The following is a 19,705-nucleotide window of genomic DNA, read 5'->3' on the forward strand; positions in this document are numbered from 1 at the left end:
TGGAGTGCCTCAGGGATCAGTCCTTGGCCCTGTGTTGTTCAGTATCTTTATAAATGATTTGGATGAAGGAATAGAGGGGACACTTATTAAATTTGCAGATGATACTAAATTGGGAGGGGTAGCAAATATGGTAGACAGAGCCAGGATACAGGATGACCTTGACAGGCTGGAGAATTGGGCTAAAACTAATAAAATGCACTCCAACAAAGATAAATGTAAATTTCTGCATTTAGGTAGGAAAAATCGAATGCTTAATTATAGAATGGGGGAGACTTGTCTCAGCAGTAGTGTGTGCGAAAAGGATCTTGGGGGTCTTAGTAGACCAAACACTGAACATGAGTCAGCAGTGTGATGCGGTAGCTAAAAGGGCAAATGCGATCTTGGGCTGTATCAACAGAAGTATAGTGTCATGATCACGTGAAGTGATGGTATCACTTTGCTCTGGTTAGACCTCACCTAGAGTATTGTGTTCAGTATTGGGCACCGCAGTTTAAGAAAGATGTAAACAAGCTGGAACGGGTCCAGAGGAGGGCAACAAAAATGGTGAGGGGTCTGGAGACAAGTCCTATGAATAAAGGTTGAAGGAGCTGGGTATGTTTAGCCTGAAGAGGAGAAGGCTGAGAGGGGATATGATAACCATCTTCAAGTACCTTAAGGGGTATCATATAGAAGATGGTACCGAGTTGTTTTCTGTTGCTCCAGAAGGTCGGACCAGAACCAACAGGTTGAAATTAAATCAAAAGAGTTTCCATCTAGACATTAGGAAGAATTTTCTAACAGAGCGTTCCTCAGTGGAACAGGCTTTCTCGGGAGGTGGTAAGCTCTCCTTCCCTGGAGGTTTTTAAGAAGAGGCTAGATGGCTATCTGTCAGCAATGCTGATTCTATAGCCTTGGGCAGATCATGAGAGGGAGGGCACATTGGTCATCTTCTGGGCATGAAGTATGGGTCACTGGGTGTGTGGGGGGAGGTAGTTCAGAATTTCCTTCACTGTGCAGGGGGTTGGACTAGATGACCCTGGTCCCTTCCAACTCTATGATTCTATTATTTTATTATACTGGATGCTATAGGATGAGATCTTGAACTGTTACGCTCAGTACATAAGAAAATAAGAAGAACCCGCTGGATTAGACCATCAATCCAGTGCCTATGCTTCTCCTGACATCTCTGATAGCAGACTGTGCAGTTTTCCCAAGCTCCAGTCATCCATGTATGAAATAAATTGCTTTGTTAACATCTTCATGTTGTTGGGGATTATTTAGGTCTGTGTTGATTTGGGGTTAATAAATACACAGCATCTTTTCTGCAACAGAGATTTATAATGTAGCTGTATATCAATAGATAAGATCTTTGAGTTCCATGGAGCAGCTTGGAGTATTTTGACTTGGTTTCCCCCCCACCTTTTTAAATACTTACAATATTTGTGAGGTGTTGCAATATATGTATCAATACTTTCTATTCTGTCTGAAAGGTTATTGGTAAGTAATGTGCTTTTAAATAATTCACAGTTCCTTGATGTCCTGTATTTGGTTGAGAGGTATAGTAAAACTTATTGATTTGTTCTGGCCTTTGATATACAAGTCTCTTTATTCCCTCATTGTGAGAAAAATCTATGGTCTTTCCTTGTTGCATGGGACAGCTCTTACTTTGTGAAGTTTATGGGCTGATGAAAATTTTATGAAATGGTTGGGTGTTCCCGTGCCTAGCTATATCTATGGGCTTGCTGATTTCCAGTGAGTGAATATTATGATTTAAATTATTGACTCTTCTTTGGTTGACTTATCTTTTTATATCACCTTGTAAAATACTCTCCCCTTCTTCTCAACCCATTTTCAATGCCCAGTTCATGCAGTTCTCTTGTCATCTTCCTAGCTTCCCTGCTGGGTCTCCACTGGACACTCCACTGGACACTGTTGTTTTTCCTTCGGACGCTGCTCTGTTGCTCTCCTTCGGATGCCTCCCCCTGCAAAGCCTTGCTGCCTGTTCAAGTGGCTTCCTTTGCCTACACCACTGGGGCAGCCCTGAGAACTTCTAAGGCTTTTTCTTTTGCTTCCCCCACAGCGTACTCCTGCAGGTTCCAGGTTGCTTCAGAGATGGGCCTCTTGGTATTGGTTCTTGCATCTGCTCCTCCAGTTGCTGATGTTCTGGCCCACCCAACTGAGGCCATGTTTTCCTCACCGCTGTTGCTCTCCTCCACCCAGCTGACCTCCTTGTCAGCTTTTAAATTCTCCGGCTGTCCACCTAGAACCCGCTCTTCCATTGGTAGTGGTGCGCCCTTTCGGCTCAGTTGTTTTGTACTGTTTCCCCAGTGGGGCAAATGGTGGCTTCCTTGGAACATTTTAGATTGGGAAAGTAGCACAATGGGAAGGCTTAACCCCTTCCCCCAATAGCCAGTTTGAATTTGGTCCCTGCACCTGAAAAAATAATTTTAAAAAATTGTGGGAGATCCACACGCAAAACTGCCCAGCATCTGGTCAGATTTGGACCTGACTAATGCGCTTAGATTTTTGACTAAAACCTAGGGATTTACTGGACAGTTATAAAATCCATGCTTATCTTGTCCATGTTATGAGGCAGGCTTCCTTATTTCCTCAGATGAACAATATGATAGACAAGTACATCTGATGAGATGTAGCCTGGAGATATACAGCTGCTGCCTCTAGGCTGGGCCCATCATTCTGAGCAATTTGTGCATACTGTGCTAGTTCTGCTGATCCTGATTCTTGTCCTGGATTGCCCTGAAGAACCCTGACTACTTGGACTGATCCTGGCCACATTTCTGCTGTGACTTATGCACCCTGTCTCTGGCCTTTTGGCTTTCTGGCCTTTGACTTGACGTTGAATTTTCTATCTTGTCTTACCTGCCATCCACCTCTGTACCTGACAACTGCTCCCTTGAAGCGGGTAAAAAGACTTTTTTCCCCAGTGAGGGAACTAACTACATAGCCAGTGAGATGTAGACTATGTAAAGAAGGGATTGACACCTGAGGTGTAGGAAAGTGAGAGCAGTTGAATCATGATTTTGAGGGAGACTGTAGACCTATTAATATTATAATATTTAATATTATATATTAAATAGGTCCACAGAATCTCCCTCAAAATCATGACTCAAGGATAGTTTGGCAGGAAAGGGAAGATTCTTCTATCAAACACTAATATCACTGGCATATCCTAGAACCTGGAAACTTGGAGATTGACAAAGAAATTTTACATAGCTAGATCAGCAGACATAGGTTTTAACTAGGAAGGTTTTGAACTCTAGACAAAATAAATTTGGATCAATTTGACCAACTTAAAATAGTGGCCAGTAAATTTTGGGTTTTATGCTTGGGAAACTATTATATATACTAAATGCAGAGGGAATTATTGGATGGCAACTGGCTTATGGGAGTGGAGAGAGAAGGGAATTGAAAAGGGAAAGCTGGTGGGAATAAGGTGGTTTGGGGACCGTAGTGATGGATATCATGAAACAAACATATTTCTTTTTCAAAATGTATCTGGTTATTTTCATAAAAAGCATGTCTAAGGAGTGGCCCAGGCTTGAGGATCAAGTATGTAATTATTTGTATGCATGGAATGATATATTATTTTGCTCAATATAACTGATCTCGTATCTGCAAAGATTCAGCTGTGTATAGCCATTTTATAAACATGGTTAAGTACAAAATAATAGTGTTCCTCATTGAGTTTGGCCTTTCAGGGTTTTATGTTCCATGCTATTCTGTATTTTGAGAATGGTCTTTAAGATCCATGTATTTTAGGGTGCTCTTCAAGATCCGTTGTTGAGAGATATGTCTGTATTTCACCACACATAATCAGAGTTAATGTCTCTTTTGGCCCAGTGTTCTGGAAACACAGAATGTAGTACAGAATGAACTTCTAGAACAAAACTTTGTCGCAGATCAATCACAAAGTTGTGTTAGTGATTCTAACTCAGTAGATAAAGTCAAATGTAATAGATATTTTAATTTTTAATAGTTTTTGCTTAATGTAGCAATAAGAAAATAAGATTAAATAGCATAATGTAATCAACAAAGATGGTGAGGGGTCTGGGGACCAAGTCCTGTGAGGAAAGGTTGAAGGAGATCGGTACGTTTAGCCTGGAGAGGAGACAACTGAGAGGTGATATGATAACCATCTTCAAGTACTTAAAGGGCTGTCATATAGAGGATGGTTCGGAGTTGTTTTCTGTTGCCCCAGAAGGTCGGATCAGAACCAATGGGTTGAAATTAAATCAAAAGAGTTTTTGGCTAAACATTAGAATTTCTTGACAGCTAGAGCGGTTCCTCAGTGGAACAGGCTTCCTCGGGAGGTGGTGGGCTCTCCTTTGGAGGTTTTTAAGCAGAGGCTAGATGGCCATCTGTCAGCAATGCTGATTCTGTGAATTTAGGCAAATCATGAGAGAGAGGGCAGGAAGGGTTGTGTCAGCGTTTGGCTCTTGTGGCCCTTTCTTACATGCCCAGGGTAATGCAGATTGCCACTTTGGGATCAGGAAGCAATTTCCCCCCAGGCCAGATTGGCCAGGGATCCTAGAGGGTTTTTTTCCCATCCTCTGGGCATAGCGTAGGGGTCATTGAGGGTGTGTGGGGGGGGAGGTAGTTGTGAATTTCCTTCACTGTGCAGGAGGTTGGACTAGATGACCCTGGTGGTCTCATAATGTTTTTGTATTCAATTTTTCATAGTTTCATTCATTGGCACCGATGTATTATCGTGGGTCAGCAGCAGCTGTTATTGTTTATGATATTACCAAACAGGTAAGATATCCAATCACTTTTGTCTTATCGTTAGTATGTAGCATACTCACAGTGCAATCCTAACAGCACTTCCCCAAGAGTAAGTAACAATCTTGAGTAGGATTCTGACTAAATCTGTTTAGGATTGCTATCTCATCAATTCAAAGATTATTCAACCAATCATTGTGTGGCTTCTCGCTTTGTAGTCTGCCAGTATTTTACTATTAGGGTTAAGTAGTCAAAGCAAAGATTGGTGGATCATATGTTCATTGGTTTTCTAGTCTTTATTAAAAGCTTTTTTCTCTGAACCATACAAGTATGAACCATAAAGTATGACCGGAAGGAAAAATTAATGCCGTTTACCATGCACTGGATTGTGATTTTTCATTAAAGCATAGTGAAGTCCTATTGAGATTTTGCACAGTTAATTCTATACTGGATTATAGTTTTTATAGATGCTATCTATAGTTTGGATGGAATAAAACTGTTATAAGTAGCTAATTTTCTAATAGTAAATGTTATTTGATGATGATACGTGGAAAATCAACCATATTGTTAGAATTCTAGGAGAATTCCTCTCTGGAACAGCAACAAGAATATCTTAACTACTGTAATTGGCATGACTCTGCCAGTCCAAAAGGTCCAATATCCATCTGGGAAAGAGAAAACAACGTACTCATATTAGTGAAAGAACATCAACAGTTGCACAACTATCCTAGATATAAAAATGGGGAAAATAGATCATAATCAAATGATGTTTTCTGGATTTTAACAAGAAATTCATCGGATAAGGCTATATGACTGGATATGTATTTAATGAATGGGTAAAATAGGTAGCCTACAATTTACATTCCCAGCAAATTGAATCACATATTTAGTTTTAGCTCATGCGTTGGCACAATTAATTGGAGCATAATGAAATATTGCACTTATTGTTTTCCTGCACAATTTCAGTGATCTTGATGGAAACTGTGGAGTAATTTATTTGCATGAAAACTTGTGCTAGTATCTAGTGCCAAGAATCGCACTGATTTCAGCAGCTCACTAAATGGGTACTTAACATTTGAACAAAACACAGTTTTTACAAAGCCCACAATCTCCAAAGCTGCTACAGGAGCGCACAAGAAGTCTGGTCAGAGAAACCTCTTGCTTTCTGTCCACACTGACACCATGGAGGAAAGACGTGCACAAACCCAGAACCTTTACCAGACTGAGATTTCGTCATACTAAATAACATCTGAAAAGGGCTAAGATTACTCTAGTAGGATATTGCGCTTTTTAAAAACAGCCATCCCCAGCGCTACATCACACACTGCTTTTGAATCTTCTCAGGTTGTAATCAAAGCATGTTTAAAAACATCTAATAGTTTTTTTCAAGTATGGCATTGTGTGCACCATGCAAATACTGGGAGGGGTGGGGATAGGGTTGCCAGCCTCCAGGTACTATCTGGAGATCTCCTGCTATTACAACTGATCTCTAGTCAATAGAGATCAGTTCCCTTGGAGAAAATGGCCGCTTTGGCAATTGGACTCTATGGCATTGATGTCCCTCCTCTCCTCAAACCCCGCCCTCCTCAGGCTTCGCCCCCAAAACCTTCCACCAGTGGTGAAAAGGGACCAGGTAACCCTAGTGGGAAAAGTGTGATATTACTAAGAAACAGTCTTTTGTGCCACATGCAAATTGGGTTTATCCACAATATCTGCTCTGATTGGTTTTAAAAAATATGTTTTGTATATATGCTTGCAAATCAATTGCTGCTTGGTCTGAGCTTTTGGAATGGGGTAGGTTATGTGTTCAAATAAATAAGTTTTGCATGTGGCATGAAGGGTAAAACACCAGTGTGTGTAAAGTGCCGTCAAGTCGCAGCCGACTTATGGCGACCCCTTTTGGGGTTTTCATGGCAAAAGACTAACAGAGGTGGTTTGCCAGTGCTTTCCTCTGCACAGCAACCCTGGTATTCCTTGGTGGTCTCCCATCCAAATACTAACCAGGGCTGACCCTGCTTAGCTTCTGAGATCTGACGAGATCAGGCTAGCCTGGGCCATCCAGGTCAAAACACCAGTAATCCACAAATAATTAAGATGGCTTCTCGGCCAACATTTTGAACTCAAGTATCCTTTCCTTCTTTGCTCCTATGACCCATAGGTCCTGAGCAGTTATTTCTTGGAAAATATGATGGAGAGATATTTGGCCATGGCCAATGTTATATTTGGATCTCTATCCATCAGCAAAAAGGGAATTATTTTGTCTCTTGTTATGGGATCAGGAATACTCACCAATATGGGGGTAATCCATTTATCTCGGTTATGATTAAAGAAGGGGCATTCCATCATGAGATAATGTGTCAATTTTCTTTGAACTGCATGGGCAATGTGCTCAAGTATAAAATTAATGTTACCTCAGCTGTGAGATAGTGAGTTCTGTTAAAATATGGTGAAACGGGACTGGTTGTTTACCACTTGCAACTTCTACATATGTTAAAAGAGCAAGTGGTGAATTATATATATATATGTGTGTGTCCTTCACAACCTCTGCGGTATGTAGATTTATTGTTTCTGTACTACAGTACAAAAAGTTTTATGATAAACCACCCTTGCAGTTCTCTCAAAAATAAATCTGGTGTTGATTTCAGTTGTGGTTACCTTAACTAGTGCTTGTTAATCCAACCAACTCATGCTGGTAATGGCATTTACCATACCTTATCTGCCACAGCTGCTGGCGAAACGTCAGGAAACAAAATACCAAGACCACAGTCACACAGCCCGGATAACTTACAAGAACCAATACCTTATCTTGTTTGGTACTTTGGAATGCTGGTACCATTAAAGGTTTTAGTATATTTACATTCTACTGTTGGTTTTAAAAAAAAAAAAGCAGTGTATTAATTCTGAAATATTTTTCATATTGCCTTGTATGTTTAATTTAGGATTCATTTCACACACTGAAGAAATGGGTAAAAGAACTAAAAGAACATGGTCCTGAAAATATTGTAATGGCCATTGCGGGAAACAAATGTGATCTTTCTGATATTAGGTAATGTATTGATGTTATTTCTTCAAATTGCTTGTTCTCCCCTGCTTTATTCCATAATAAGCAGGTGCAAAAGAGACACCTGACGTTGTAATAGTATGAGCCTTTGCAAGTTTACTTAGATGTAAGTCTTACTGTAACAGTAAGTGTAGATAGGAATGCATTGTAATAGTGCCAACTTAAGGAGAGGTACACCTGTTAATTTCAATTAATTTAGAAGGGTATAACTCTGCTTAGGATTGCACTGCCTCATGACTGCATTGACAGAAGGTCTTACCAAGGTAGTAGAACAATTTATCTTGATTTGTACTTCTTGTTTTACTTTTGTAGTGACTGGCCATCATTACCTCAAGTCAGATAGTGTTTCACAGCACAGTTTGGGGAAGCCTCTTGAAACCCTGTTTATAGTCCATTGAGCGAGATTTGTTAATTGTAGTTGAAATCATATTGCAAGTATGGCAATGTTTTGTAAGTGAATTGTTTTTTTGAAAAATAGCTGTGCTGTTACTGTCATTAAATTGACACATTCCACTAATCTAGACCACACTAAACCAGCAGTTTACCACAGTATTATATAATTTGCATGCCCTTTGCAAAGCCAGAAATTCCCTGGCTGAAGGGCTATCGAATCAATGACGAATGCTTCAGAATATAGCATTACAGTCACATTGTTACATGAATGTAAAGATTCCAGACGCAACTAATTTCACACTTTTACAAATATTGGGTAATTAGAGTCTCCTAAACAATGTTGAGAATTCTGACCCCTTTGTACAGGACACAAGCGTGTATTAGTCACTAGAAGAGATTTGCCTTTTGTTTTTCAAATGCTTGTCAAATTGGATACTGTCTGACAATTGTGAGATATTATGTGGTGACCAGTACCAACTTATTGTATTAAGGAAGATCCATATTTTGAATGTGATCTTCACAGAAAACAAGGCCTGTGCCCCTTGAGTGATTGAGTGCTAGCTAGATTTTTGCACCGGGCCAGGTCTCCCATCTGTAAGGTGACTGTTTCACCTGGCCATTTTTATCCCTGCTTATTTGCTTGTAGTTTCTAAGGCCAAAGTGGTGTGTGTGACAGTGCAATCTTAGTCAGAGTTATACCAGTCAACTTAGAAAGGTATAATTCTGTTCAGGACCACAATGCTATTCTCTTCCATATTTGAGTTGGCTTTTGTACATCGTTTGCAGCTCTAGGAATCCATTGTAAAAACTGATGGAATAAAATGATAAGACTAAGGTGGATGTCTAAACAGGTAATTCACTGTAAAGCTGAACCCGCAAAACTAGTTGTGGACTTTTTTTCTCTACTTTGGGTGATTGGATAAAAATCTTAGTCCTGCAATGTGAATGTTCAGCACTCAGCATTAGGAACTCACATTCTGGATGATCTGTGTGTGCAAGCAGGTTACCCAGAATCTGTAAACTTGGATTCTTTATGGAGCAGAAATATGGGGCCACTAGGCGGTCAGCTGACCTTCTTTTAGAATGAATTCCTGGGAAAAAAGAACATAAGAAAGGACCTGCTGAATCAGACCAAGGCCCATCAAGTCCAGCAGTCTGTTCACACAGTGGCCAACCAGGTGCTTCTAGGAAGCCCACAAACAAGAAAACTACAGCAGCATTCTCCTGCCTGGGTTCCATAGCACCTAATATAATACACATGCTCCTCTGGTTCTGGAGAGAATAGGTATACATCATGACTAGTAGTCTTGGATAGCCCTCTCCTCCATGAAAATGTCCACTCCCCTCTTAAAGCCTTCCAAGTTGGCAGCCATCACCACATCTTGGGGCAGGGAGTTCCACGATTTAACTATGCGTTGTGTGAAAAAATACTTCCTTTTATCTGTTTTGAATCTGTCACCCTCTAGCTTCAACAGATGACCTCGCGTCTTAGTATTATGGGAGAGGGAGAAAAACGTTTCCCTGTCCACTCTCTCCAAATATATAGAGATCTCAGAAGTATACATTCTATCTTTTTTGAAGAGGTTCATCTGTCTCCCTCAATCATAGTCTTCTGCCAGCAGATGAAGACTTATCTGTTTCGTTTGGCATTCCCTCACTGATCCTCCTTCCTGTTTATGTCTTTTGTTTAATTGTTGCTTTTAACTGTTTTTATAATATGTATTTTTAAAAATCTGTTTCAATGGTTTGGTTTTTTGCTGCCTTGGGGAGCATAAATTGGGTGGAAAGACAGCATAAAATGTTTAAATAAATTAAATAAATAAAAAAGGATTATTAGTAGTCAAAATAAGTATCCATTTGTAGTACACCCATTAAGACATTCCCTGATTAACATACCTCAGTAGACTTCTGTCCAGCTAGAATATTCTTGATAACTGGGCCTTCTAAAGCCTGGGACAAAGGATATAGTATAATATAGTTTGACTGTGGTCCCCTTACTGCCTTTCTGAAAGAGTTGTATGCTAATATACTTCTTTGGACAATTAGTCTCCCAGGTTATCTTTAAAAATAACACTAATATAAGAAGCTGTTCTATCTTGGGAACACATTTGGTGGCTATGACTTAAGCATTTGTAGGCAACAATCTACTTCCTGCATATCTGGAATGTCAAGCAGAAAGGTGCTGTCCATAAATGGGATGTATGTTGGCAAAGCAGCATGAATGAAATACTTTTGGTTCCCTCCATTTGGCTGATTTAGTCAATTTAGATTTATTACTTCAGTGTCCTATGAAATATTTCCTCTTTTTAAGTGACAGGCAGAGCAGCCTGAAGGGGTGTGCGAAAGAGGTTTGGAGCCAGTGCGATCCCTGCGCCAGCGTTAGTTCTATGTGCATAGTCTAAATTGGCATTAACGTTGGCGCAGAGCTACTTATGCTGGTGCTGGGGAGCTCGCAGTGCCACGCATGGGCGCTGGTCTTCTGCGGCAGCAGTGTTTCCCCGGTGCAAGGGCTCGCACCAGCACCAAAGGGGTTGTTCCTAGGGCAGGGCTGACTTTAGTCAGCGCCCTGAGTCCTTTCACCCTGGGAATGCCCCCTTTTGCCGGCATGAAGTTACGCCTGCAAAAAGTGAGGTGTAGCCCCGTGAAACTCAATGGAGCAGTTTCACGGGGTTTACAAGAAAGTATATTTTTGGCTTGCTTCGTCATGCCAAGAAGCCGCTCAGGAGGCAGTGTGGTTGTGCTGTTCTTGAGCCTGCCCCAACTCCTTAAGATTGCGCCAAAAAACCTCATCTTACAAAGCATCTCACTCAGTCCATATATACAGCTTGTAAAAGTCCAAGGACTCTCTCAGTTTTTCCAATGGAATTTTCCAGTTTGGGGGAGCACGGAAGACAAACGTGTAGACAATATTTTAATTTTTTTGTTTAACTGTAAATAATTTTTGTAACCATTAATATGCTACATTATGTTTAATGATAATACATTATTAAAGAGTTCAGTATTTTGAGTGTTTTAAAGTTTAACTTAATATCCGAACACACTGGGAATTCTACCTATTGGGACTCTGTGGGAGAGTTTCTGTCCTAATAATTCTGTCCAAATAAAATTTTGTTTGCTACAAAATTGGTTTTCTACTCTCAACTTTAATTCCTTTCCTGCCTCACAGATGGCAAAAATCGAAGATACATGAGCTATGGTAGCATTGAGTGCAGTAATTTGCAGCTCTTTCTGAAATATTAGGTGTACTTTCGATATTTATACTTTTAAACCCTATAATATGCCAATTTTATATGCTAAGTTATAAATGATGCATTTTATGTTGTTCAATCAATAACATAAGTTTAAATTTGATAGGAAGGCAAGTATTGAATACATATTTCAGTTGTTCCTGAAATTTGTGCCTTTTTCCAAAAAACCAAACCAAACAAACAACCTTGTTTTTTTCCCATGGCTGCAAAATTTCCAGAAATTTTACGTCTCTATTCCCAGGTAACACAGTAGTGCCTAACATTGTTTCTGTGTTGCCAAAGCAGTACAGAACATTGGATTAGGCTCTGTGGTTTCAAGTATTCAACAGGATGTTAATCCCATTTGTCAAATATTTTCCAGCAATTTAGTATTCCTTTATATCTTCAAAGTGTTGCCTCCGAATTCTACTGTCTAATCTTCCTTCTCCTACCATGAGTTTTGGGAGGACAAGTTTGGTACCAATCACAGGTTTAAATAATTTGGGAAGCAAGTGATTATACAGCAGTAAAACATCAGTGGTGTTACAATTCTGGGTATAACTTGAGCAAAGACTTCCTGATTGCTATATTTGCATGCACAGCAATTTAACTTCTAGCTTTGTTTTAGGGAAGTCCCTATGAAAGATGCCAAAGAATATGCGGAGTCTATAAGCGCAATTGTTGTTGAGACCAGTGCAAAAAATGCAATTAACGTTGAAGAACTCTTTCAAGGAATCAGTAAGTAAAGTTAGAATTCTGGTGGGTTTGGCAGGGTTCTATCTAATTGCAACTTTCTCATGGAAAGTATACAATGGAATTGGAGTTGTTTATTTTATTTATTTAAAACATTTATATGCCTCCTTTTGACCCAAACATCAAGCATCAAAACATTTAAACTTTAAAATAACATTAACGTGTGTGTGTATAAATATTTAACAGTACAATAACAACACATAAGCACACATACACACAGTCAACGAGAATATGTTCTTTATGAAGCCATGAAATTGAAATAGACAACATAAGAGTTTTACAATATCCAATGCAATCATAACATTGGAGGACACCATCTGTTAGTCTCATCTGCACTATTTTGGATAATAGTCTAATTATGAATACCCAAGCAAAGCCTGAAGGATATGTAATATAACCATATACTTCCATAACATCAGTGAACTGGAAAACTGTAAAAGGACCTAAAGGCTATCAAGGCTAACCTCCATATTCTGGAAAGGATTTATTGAGCCATCAATGCGAGCTGTGATCTATCATCTTCTTAAGCCTTCGGCAATGAGAGCTATCACAACTTTCCCATCCATTCAGTTCTGCACTAGCCGATCTTACAGATAGGAACTTGCTGTGAAGGATTTGCAGCTGCTGCTTTTTTACATTTTACTGTACTGCTTCTAAGTAAATCCACCAATATTGCATTATTTTTAGTCAACTGCTGAGAAGAGATAATTCAATATGTGTGAGCACATTTATGGATGTAATCCTTAATGACATTGATATAGCAACTAAAAATAGTTGCCTACATTTTCCTTGGGCTGAAATATGGGTTAGTTATTTATTATGATATTTGAAACATATATATCACACACCCTTCAAGGACTTCAGAGTGGCATCTCAGCTTCATACCAGTCTTATGAGGTAAACTAAGCTAAGAAACTGTGCCTTCCCAAGGCTACCCAGTAAGCTTTATAGCTAACGATGGTTTCCCACACACAAACTCAGTATTCTAGTTCTAGCAGGTTCATGCCCCCATACCCTCTTTCCCACATGCATTCAGAATCCCTCCCTGACTTTTTTATTCTGGCAAGCCACAGTTTGCCATTAAATCGAACTGGCAACTATATTTTCTGCAGACCTACTGGAGTTCCAACCTACTTTTAAGTTTCACAGTTTGGGAACCACTGCGATAGGATAACTTTAATCTCAAAAATGTTTACTCGGCGGGGGGGGGGGGACCCTGTTACACAAAAGCCCATCATATTACCCTCTTTTGCCTTATTCTTTGACTGTAAATTTACCGGGGGGGGGGGGGGAGAAATTTCCCACCATCACCAAAATGGCTTGATCAAAGTATCTCCTCTGCCAGGTAAGTATGGCTTGATGATGACTGAATATACTCACAAGATATTAGAGCAGTTAAAAGGAGAAAAAGAAGAGAGGGAGAAATACCATGCTCAAACTTGTAGATTCTTTGGTGAGATGGGATTTTCATGTTGTTCTGCCCCTCACATACACAATTTTTTGTGGGCCACCAGCTTTTCTTGCCTCTGTTAATCTAGAAGTCACTTGGAGTATTAGTTATCGATTGTTTGCATTTATATTCCACCTTTCTTTGTTCATGGAACTCAAGGTGGCTTATATGCCATTATTGGGAGGGGATTCAAGGTGACTTATATGCCATTATTGGGAGGGGATTCCAGTCACTGATCAGACCCATATTTACTTAGCTTAAACAAGGCTGCTATATCATACTTCCTGAAACCAGGGACCCAGGTGGTTAGATGCAAGCAGTGGTGTGGTAATTGAGCACTTTGGGCCAGGTTACAGTAAGGGATGAAGCAGATGACTTGCTTTCTTTCTTCCTTGCAACAGACTGTAACTTCAGTTTGTTTGCTGAGTTTCCGGTATAGGGGTGTGCACCGATTCCCCCCCCCCACGGTATTTTTCGGGTTCGGGTTTATTGAACCTGAAAACCTTCGAAAAACCCAGAAACTATTTTTCAAAAATTTGCGGGTTAATAAACCCAAACCTGAAAAATACCGAAAAAAATCAATGTGGATTCCCCTGCCCACCCTCCCAGGAGTCCCAGGAAGGCGGGCAGGGAGTGCTTTGTTAAGAACCACACTGATTTTTTTTTTTTTTTGTATTTTTGGGGTTCGGGTTTATTAACCCGAACTTTTTTGGAAAATCTGGGGTTTCTGGATTTTTCAAAAAATTTCAGGTTCAGTAAACCCGAACCCGAAAAACACCCAAAAAATTCAACGTCGATCTTAACAAAGTGCTCCCCACCCACCCACCTTCCCGGGACTCCCGGGAAGGTGGGTGGGGGAAGCTTCAGTTTGGGCGGGGGAAGGTGGGTGGGGGAAGCTTGGCAGCATGGATCTAACTGAAGCTCCCCAGCCTGCCTTCCCAGGACTCCCACGGGGGTGGGGGCTTCGTTAAGATCTACCCTGCCAAGCCTGGCGGTGTGGGTCTAAGTGAAGCTTCCCCCGCCTGCCTGAAGCAAGGAGAGCTTTCTCCTTGCAAGTGAGGGAAATAGCATTAAAAGCACTTTTTTACAAACCGCCTGGATAGTAATCAAATGGCATGTAATGCAGTCCTGTGGCTGAAGCTAAGCAAGTCTGGCCTTGTTAGCTGCCTAGATGGTAAATGGTCTAGGAGTCATGCAGGATATAAGTGAAATTTAAATAAATAGAATGCCCACCACCTTTGTTGGATCCTATGAACAAGTTCTGCTGTGCATGCTAGGTAGTCTCTGCTGTGGGGAATGTTCAGCTAGTTCAGAATATGATAGTATCTGAGGTAGTCAGCAGAGCAGATGTCATTCTGGTTGGTGCTTAGCTTTACTGACTTCTACTTTGTTACTGTATCAAGTTCAAGTTCTTGTTTTTTATCTGTTATCCTTTTATCCTAAGAAACCTAAATCTGGTATACTTTTTAGCCTTCTTCCTCATACCCATGAATTAAGATATACTGGAAGATTTCTGCTCAAAGTGTTACCACTGTCAATGGTCAGGTCAGATTCTGTCTGGTAGAATCTTAGAAATTTTTTTTTGAGGAATATAATGTTTTTGGGGTAAAACAGTGTTACCCATATTTGTCCTCAGCTGTTTTATTTATGATCTTCAGCCCTTTATACACATCCTATGCCTGTAGATGCATGCTTTTTCCAGCATTCCCAATCACATGGAGGAGCCTACTCCCCACCCTCAGTTTATGATCTATTTGAGGGTGGATAGCCGAACCAATTATATATTATGGTTGGCCTCGTCTGCTACAGTAAGCACTTACATATGGCAACCATCTTTTAAATTAATTGGGTTGTTTTATGGTTTCATATATTTTATTGTTTATTGTTATATCGGAAATTTTAATGTTGTAACCTGGCCTGGCCGGGGGAGGGCAGGCTAGAAATACATAAATAAAAAAATAAAAAGTAAATATGTGTAGGGGTCACTGTAGATACTAGGTTGAACATGCAGAAGTCAGGGCCAGGGCTAGCGGATGTAATCTGGCTGTCCTCTAAGCATGTACAGTGATGTGATTTCTATCGTTTTCATGAGGTTAAATGTTTCTACTGGTCTGGTGACCTTTATGTATACACAGAATTTGAGCTAGGGACATTCCTTTTTTATGAGCAGAGGAGTGTTCTGATTGTACCTTCCCTGTCCAAAAAGGGTGCTTCTTTCGAGTAAGAGAACAGGAATCCTACAGCATGCCAAGTTTTGAATTGCTTTTTTCCAGGTCGACAGATCCCTCCCTTGGAAACTCATGAAAATGGCAATAGTGGAACAATCAAACTTGGGAAGCAGACTGCACAGACAACTAGGCGGTGCTGTTAAACCAGCCTGATTGGGTTTGATTTACTTGAAAATAAAATGGCATCATTTGGTAATTTATTGAGTAACAGACTTCAGAAACTCAGTGACCAAGTACCTTGTTTAAAAGCAGTCATTTCAGTGTTATCAATTAATAAAAGTACAAGGAATGATAGTAGAAAGGTCTCCAAATGAGTTCTGCAAAATTAATATGGACAATCCAGTACTGTAACAAACATCTTAAATCAGGGGTCCCCAACCTTTTTGATCCTGTGGGCAAATTTGGAATTCTGGCATGGCATGGCAGGTGCAGCAACAAAATGGCCAACACAAAATGGCTGCCACAGGAGGCTTAGCCAGCCACAAAATGATCGCCACAGCTTAACTTCAGTAACATAGGGTGGATCCTTGTGTTGTGGCAGCTGCTGTCAAACCAACATTTTTACAAAAGAAATCTGCACAGCCAATCAAATCTCCAATAGTCAGTCAGAAGCCTTGCTGGGTAAAAGCCCTACCTGGCCCCACCCACTTCCTAAAAACCATAGGAGGTACCATAAAAGGTGTCCGCGGGCACCATGGCACCCAGAGGCAACATGTTGGGGACCCCTGGTCTAAATAATTTTCTTGGATTATTGGAATGCATTGTCCAGAAGTGACTGTATAAGCCTTTTGTCTCAAAATAGGTTGGCATGGTACATACATGCTAAATTTTATACTATATTCGCTTAGTTTTGTATGACCATACCCTGATTTGGAACTAGAACAGTTATAGTATGGAAATATAGTGCATAATATTTGAACTAACTGAAAGAGGTGTACTGTTTTCTCTTCTTTCTTACCAGGTTTTGATTTTCTTCAGCTTTCTTTTCAGAGCAACTTTTTAAAAGGTATATTGGGTAGCACATTGAGCACAAAATGGATAAAATTGATGAATCTAGTAAATGGAAAAACAAATAATAAAACTCCAGTAATTTAGGTTGAAGCCATTGTTGGTTTGTTTTCAATATTTGAAGAGGCAAAAACATTGGATTGCAAATACAACAATTGCGGACTCAGGGGTGAGTGGGGAGAGAGACCGAGTAGAAAGGATCACCTCACCAGGTTGTGGGGAAAGTTAGGCCACAGTTTTATTATTGACCACAGGAGCACTGATGCAGCATGGGGACAGATCCCTCATCGGGTGCCCCACCTGCTGCTCGATATTGTCCTGTTCCCCCAGCCCGCCTGCTAGGGGAAAAAACACAGAATGGCAAATCCAGTATGTAACTAGTACGTAACTAGTAGTGTGTAACTAGTAGGGGTATTTTCCTAGTCAACAAAGTAACACATTATCTTGCCCCTGAACAGGATTGCTCTGATAGGTCTCTTTCTAAAACATGTACATTAATCACATTGTGGGCTCTCTGGGTTGAGGAGGGCTATGTAAGTTGTAGCTCCTGTCTGTTGTCTGGTGCTGCCCCTGCTAGGCACTGGGGCAGACTTTTTGTTTGCAGACCCTGGCAACCAGGTAGCTTTGGTGACTTTGGAGGAGAGAGGCAAATGTTATGATTCCCCCCTGGGGAAGATAGGTAGCACTGCTTGAGGAGAGGGGAGGGAGAAAAACAAACGTTTTGCTTGCATTGCTGTGGTCACAGAAAGTACAGTCAACAGGGACAAAAGGATACAGGAAAATGCTTACTTGCTCCGTCCTTACCAAGATGCCACATGGTAGCTCCCATCATTTCTCAGTAAGGTACGTGCACTGCACAGAGAGACTGCAGCTCACCGGAAGGCATGGTATCAGTCAGCTGGAAAACAACAATCATCCTAAATCATAGAATTACACTTGTAGTTCTGCCCTGAGGAAAAGAAGGAGACATTCAAATGCCAGTTTCACAGAGCATGCAAAGCAGAAGGTGATGGCTCTTCTGTTTAAGCTGCTTTAGGGTAGGGGCTATGGCTCAGCGGTAGACCATCTGCTCGGCATGCAGAAGGTCCCACGTTCAATCCCCGGCATCTCCAGTTAAAGGGACTAGGCAAGTAGGAGATGTGAAAGACCTCAGCCTGAGACCACTGCTGGTCTGAGTAGACAATCCTGACTTTGATGGACAATGGGTCTGATTCAGTATAAGACAGCTTCATGTGTTCATGTGCATCCCCACTAAATCTCATTCCCTGAATACCTAGGCCAGCACTCCATTCTTAACATGGTGCCCGCCCAGTTCAATTTTATTATTTCTGTATTGTCTGTACTCTGACGTGCTTGGTTTCTTGGGTCACTACATGCCTCCTGCACTCACTCTGCAGTAAGAATTTCAGTGGAATTATAAAATGAGATGGTTTCTCCTATTTGCCCCAAGTTTGGCAGGGAGGGTCCCCTGTGGGCAGCCCACAATCCTCGAGAATTCGTTCCATTTGGATAAGGGAAAAGAAGTTATAGCTGAAAGTGTGCTTTCTTGCTAAAACTAATGGAAATAGAAACAGAGCTGAACAACTACTCTGAATAGTTTTAATAATGTATTAAACCAAATCCAGGATTTTAAAAAGGTGAACGCAAAAACAAAAATATTGTTCATGTCACTGGTTAATAATACTGGCTTAATAATGGTATTAATTGAGGAGAAAAGCTGCCAAAATAGATTTTACCAGTCATTACTTTGTTGATCAAGTGATGCCTGGGAGCCAAGGCTAAAACCAGAGCCTGAGCTTTAAAACTAGGTGCAGCCAAAATATTGTGCCTGCCTTAGAAAAGCAAATACATGTCCTTGATATTAAGGATAGCTTTTGTAATATACACAGTAGTTTTTAAAGGTCACTTTTGTCACTCTTGAAGCTGCTGCAGGCTAAAAGAAAAACTTAGCAGTAATTGATATGAATTGTATTGTGACTGTTTATAAATGCAACTATGTTAGAAATAACATAAGATTACAAAACAGCAGAAGAGCATTTTTATACCCCCCCTAACATGTTAAGCTGAGATAACGCACAATAGCAATCCAGCCTTTGGACCAATATATTAACACAAATAAGCTGCATGTTCATATTTGTCATATGGATGTTAGTCTATGCGTGACAGCCAATTTTGCCACACGGTGGTAGATGCTTATTCCATATAGTGTACTGCTTTGGGGGTCTTCTTCGCTTTCAGGGGTCTTGAGAAAGGGGTTGAGGCTATCAAAGAGAGGGGAGTCTGAAAAAAATTGGGGTAGCCATGTTAATCTGCAACACTGAAAATAAATGTTTTGTGGCACCTTACAAACCTATGCACGAGTGGAAACAACCTGATGATTCTCTAGATGGTAGTTTGATTATTTATTCTTCCAGGTTACATTACCATATAACTTTTGGTTAAAAAGACAGTCTGCTATGGAGACTAAAACTGTTAACTTGTGTGTTTCCAAGTGCTGTCAAGTCACAGCTGATTTATGGCAACCAGTAGGGTTTTCAAGGCAAGGGACAAACAGAGGTGGTTTGCCATGGCCTTCCTCTGCGTAGCAACCCTGATATTCCTTGGTGATCTTCCATCCAAGTACTAGCCAGGACCATCACAGCTTCTGAGATCAGGCTAGGCTGGGCTATCCAGGTCAGGGCAAAAACAAAAAAACCCTGTTAACTTACAACACCATAAACTTTTGCCTAATGGTAAGTGCACCTGGAATGAATCCTGAATAACATTTCCTGTGCTGTACCTGTATATACATCTTTGCAGAGAATTAATTCCTGCCAGAGGTGCATTCTGTGCTCAATGCAAAATTCTCATTTCTCTTTCCAAGGTT

The 19,705-nt window shown here is 40.5% G+C and overlaps 1 protein-coding gene across 2 annotated transcripts in view; it reads left to right on the forward strand.

Annotated features, from left to right (window-relative positions):
• Positions 1 to 19,705, forward strand: part of RAB31 (RAB31, member RAS oncogene family) — a 156,533-nt gene that overhangs the window by 33,682 nt on the left and 103,146 nt on the right. For both annotated transcript variants that reach the window (XM_056854870.1, XM_056854871.1), the window contains exons 4-7: positions 4,681 to 4,752; positions 7,659 to 7,765; positions 12,029 to 12,138; positions 15,877 to 16,071. In XM_056854870.1, the coding sequence (XP_056710848.1) occupies positions 4,681 to 4,752; positions 7,659 to 7,765; positions 12,029 to 12,138; positions 15,877 to 15,974 (387 nt within the window). In that variant the 3' untranslated portion in view covers positions 15,975 to 16,071. The remainder of the gene's footprint in view (positions 1 to 4,680; positions 4,753 to 7,658; positions 7,766 to 12,028; positions 12,139 to 15,876; positions 16,072 to 19,705) is intronic.

The sequence above is a fragment of the Euleptes europaea genome, chromosome 8, assembly GCF_029931775.1.
Source record: "Euleptes europaea isolate rEulEur1 chromosome 8, rEulEur1.hap1, whole genome shotgun sequence".
Classification (NCBI taxonomy): Eukaryota; Metazoa; Chordata; class Lepidosauria; order Squamata; family Sphaerodactylidae; genus Euleptes; species Euleptes europaea.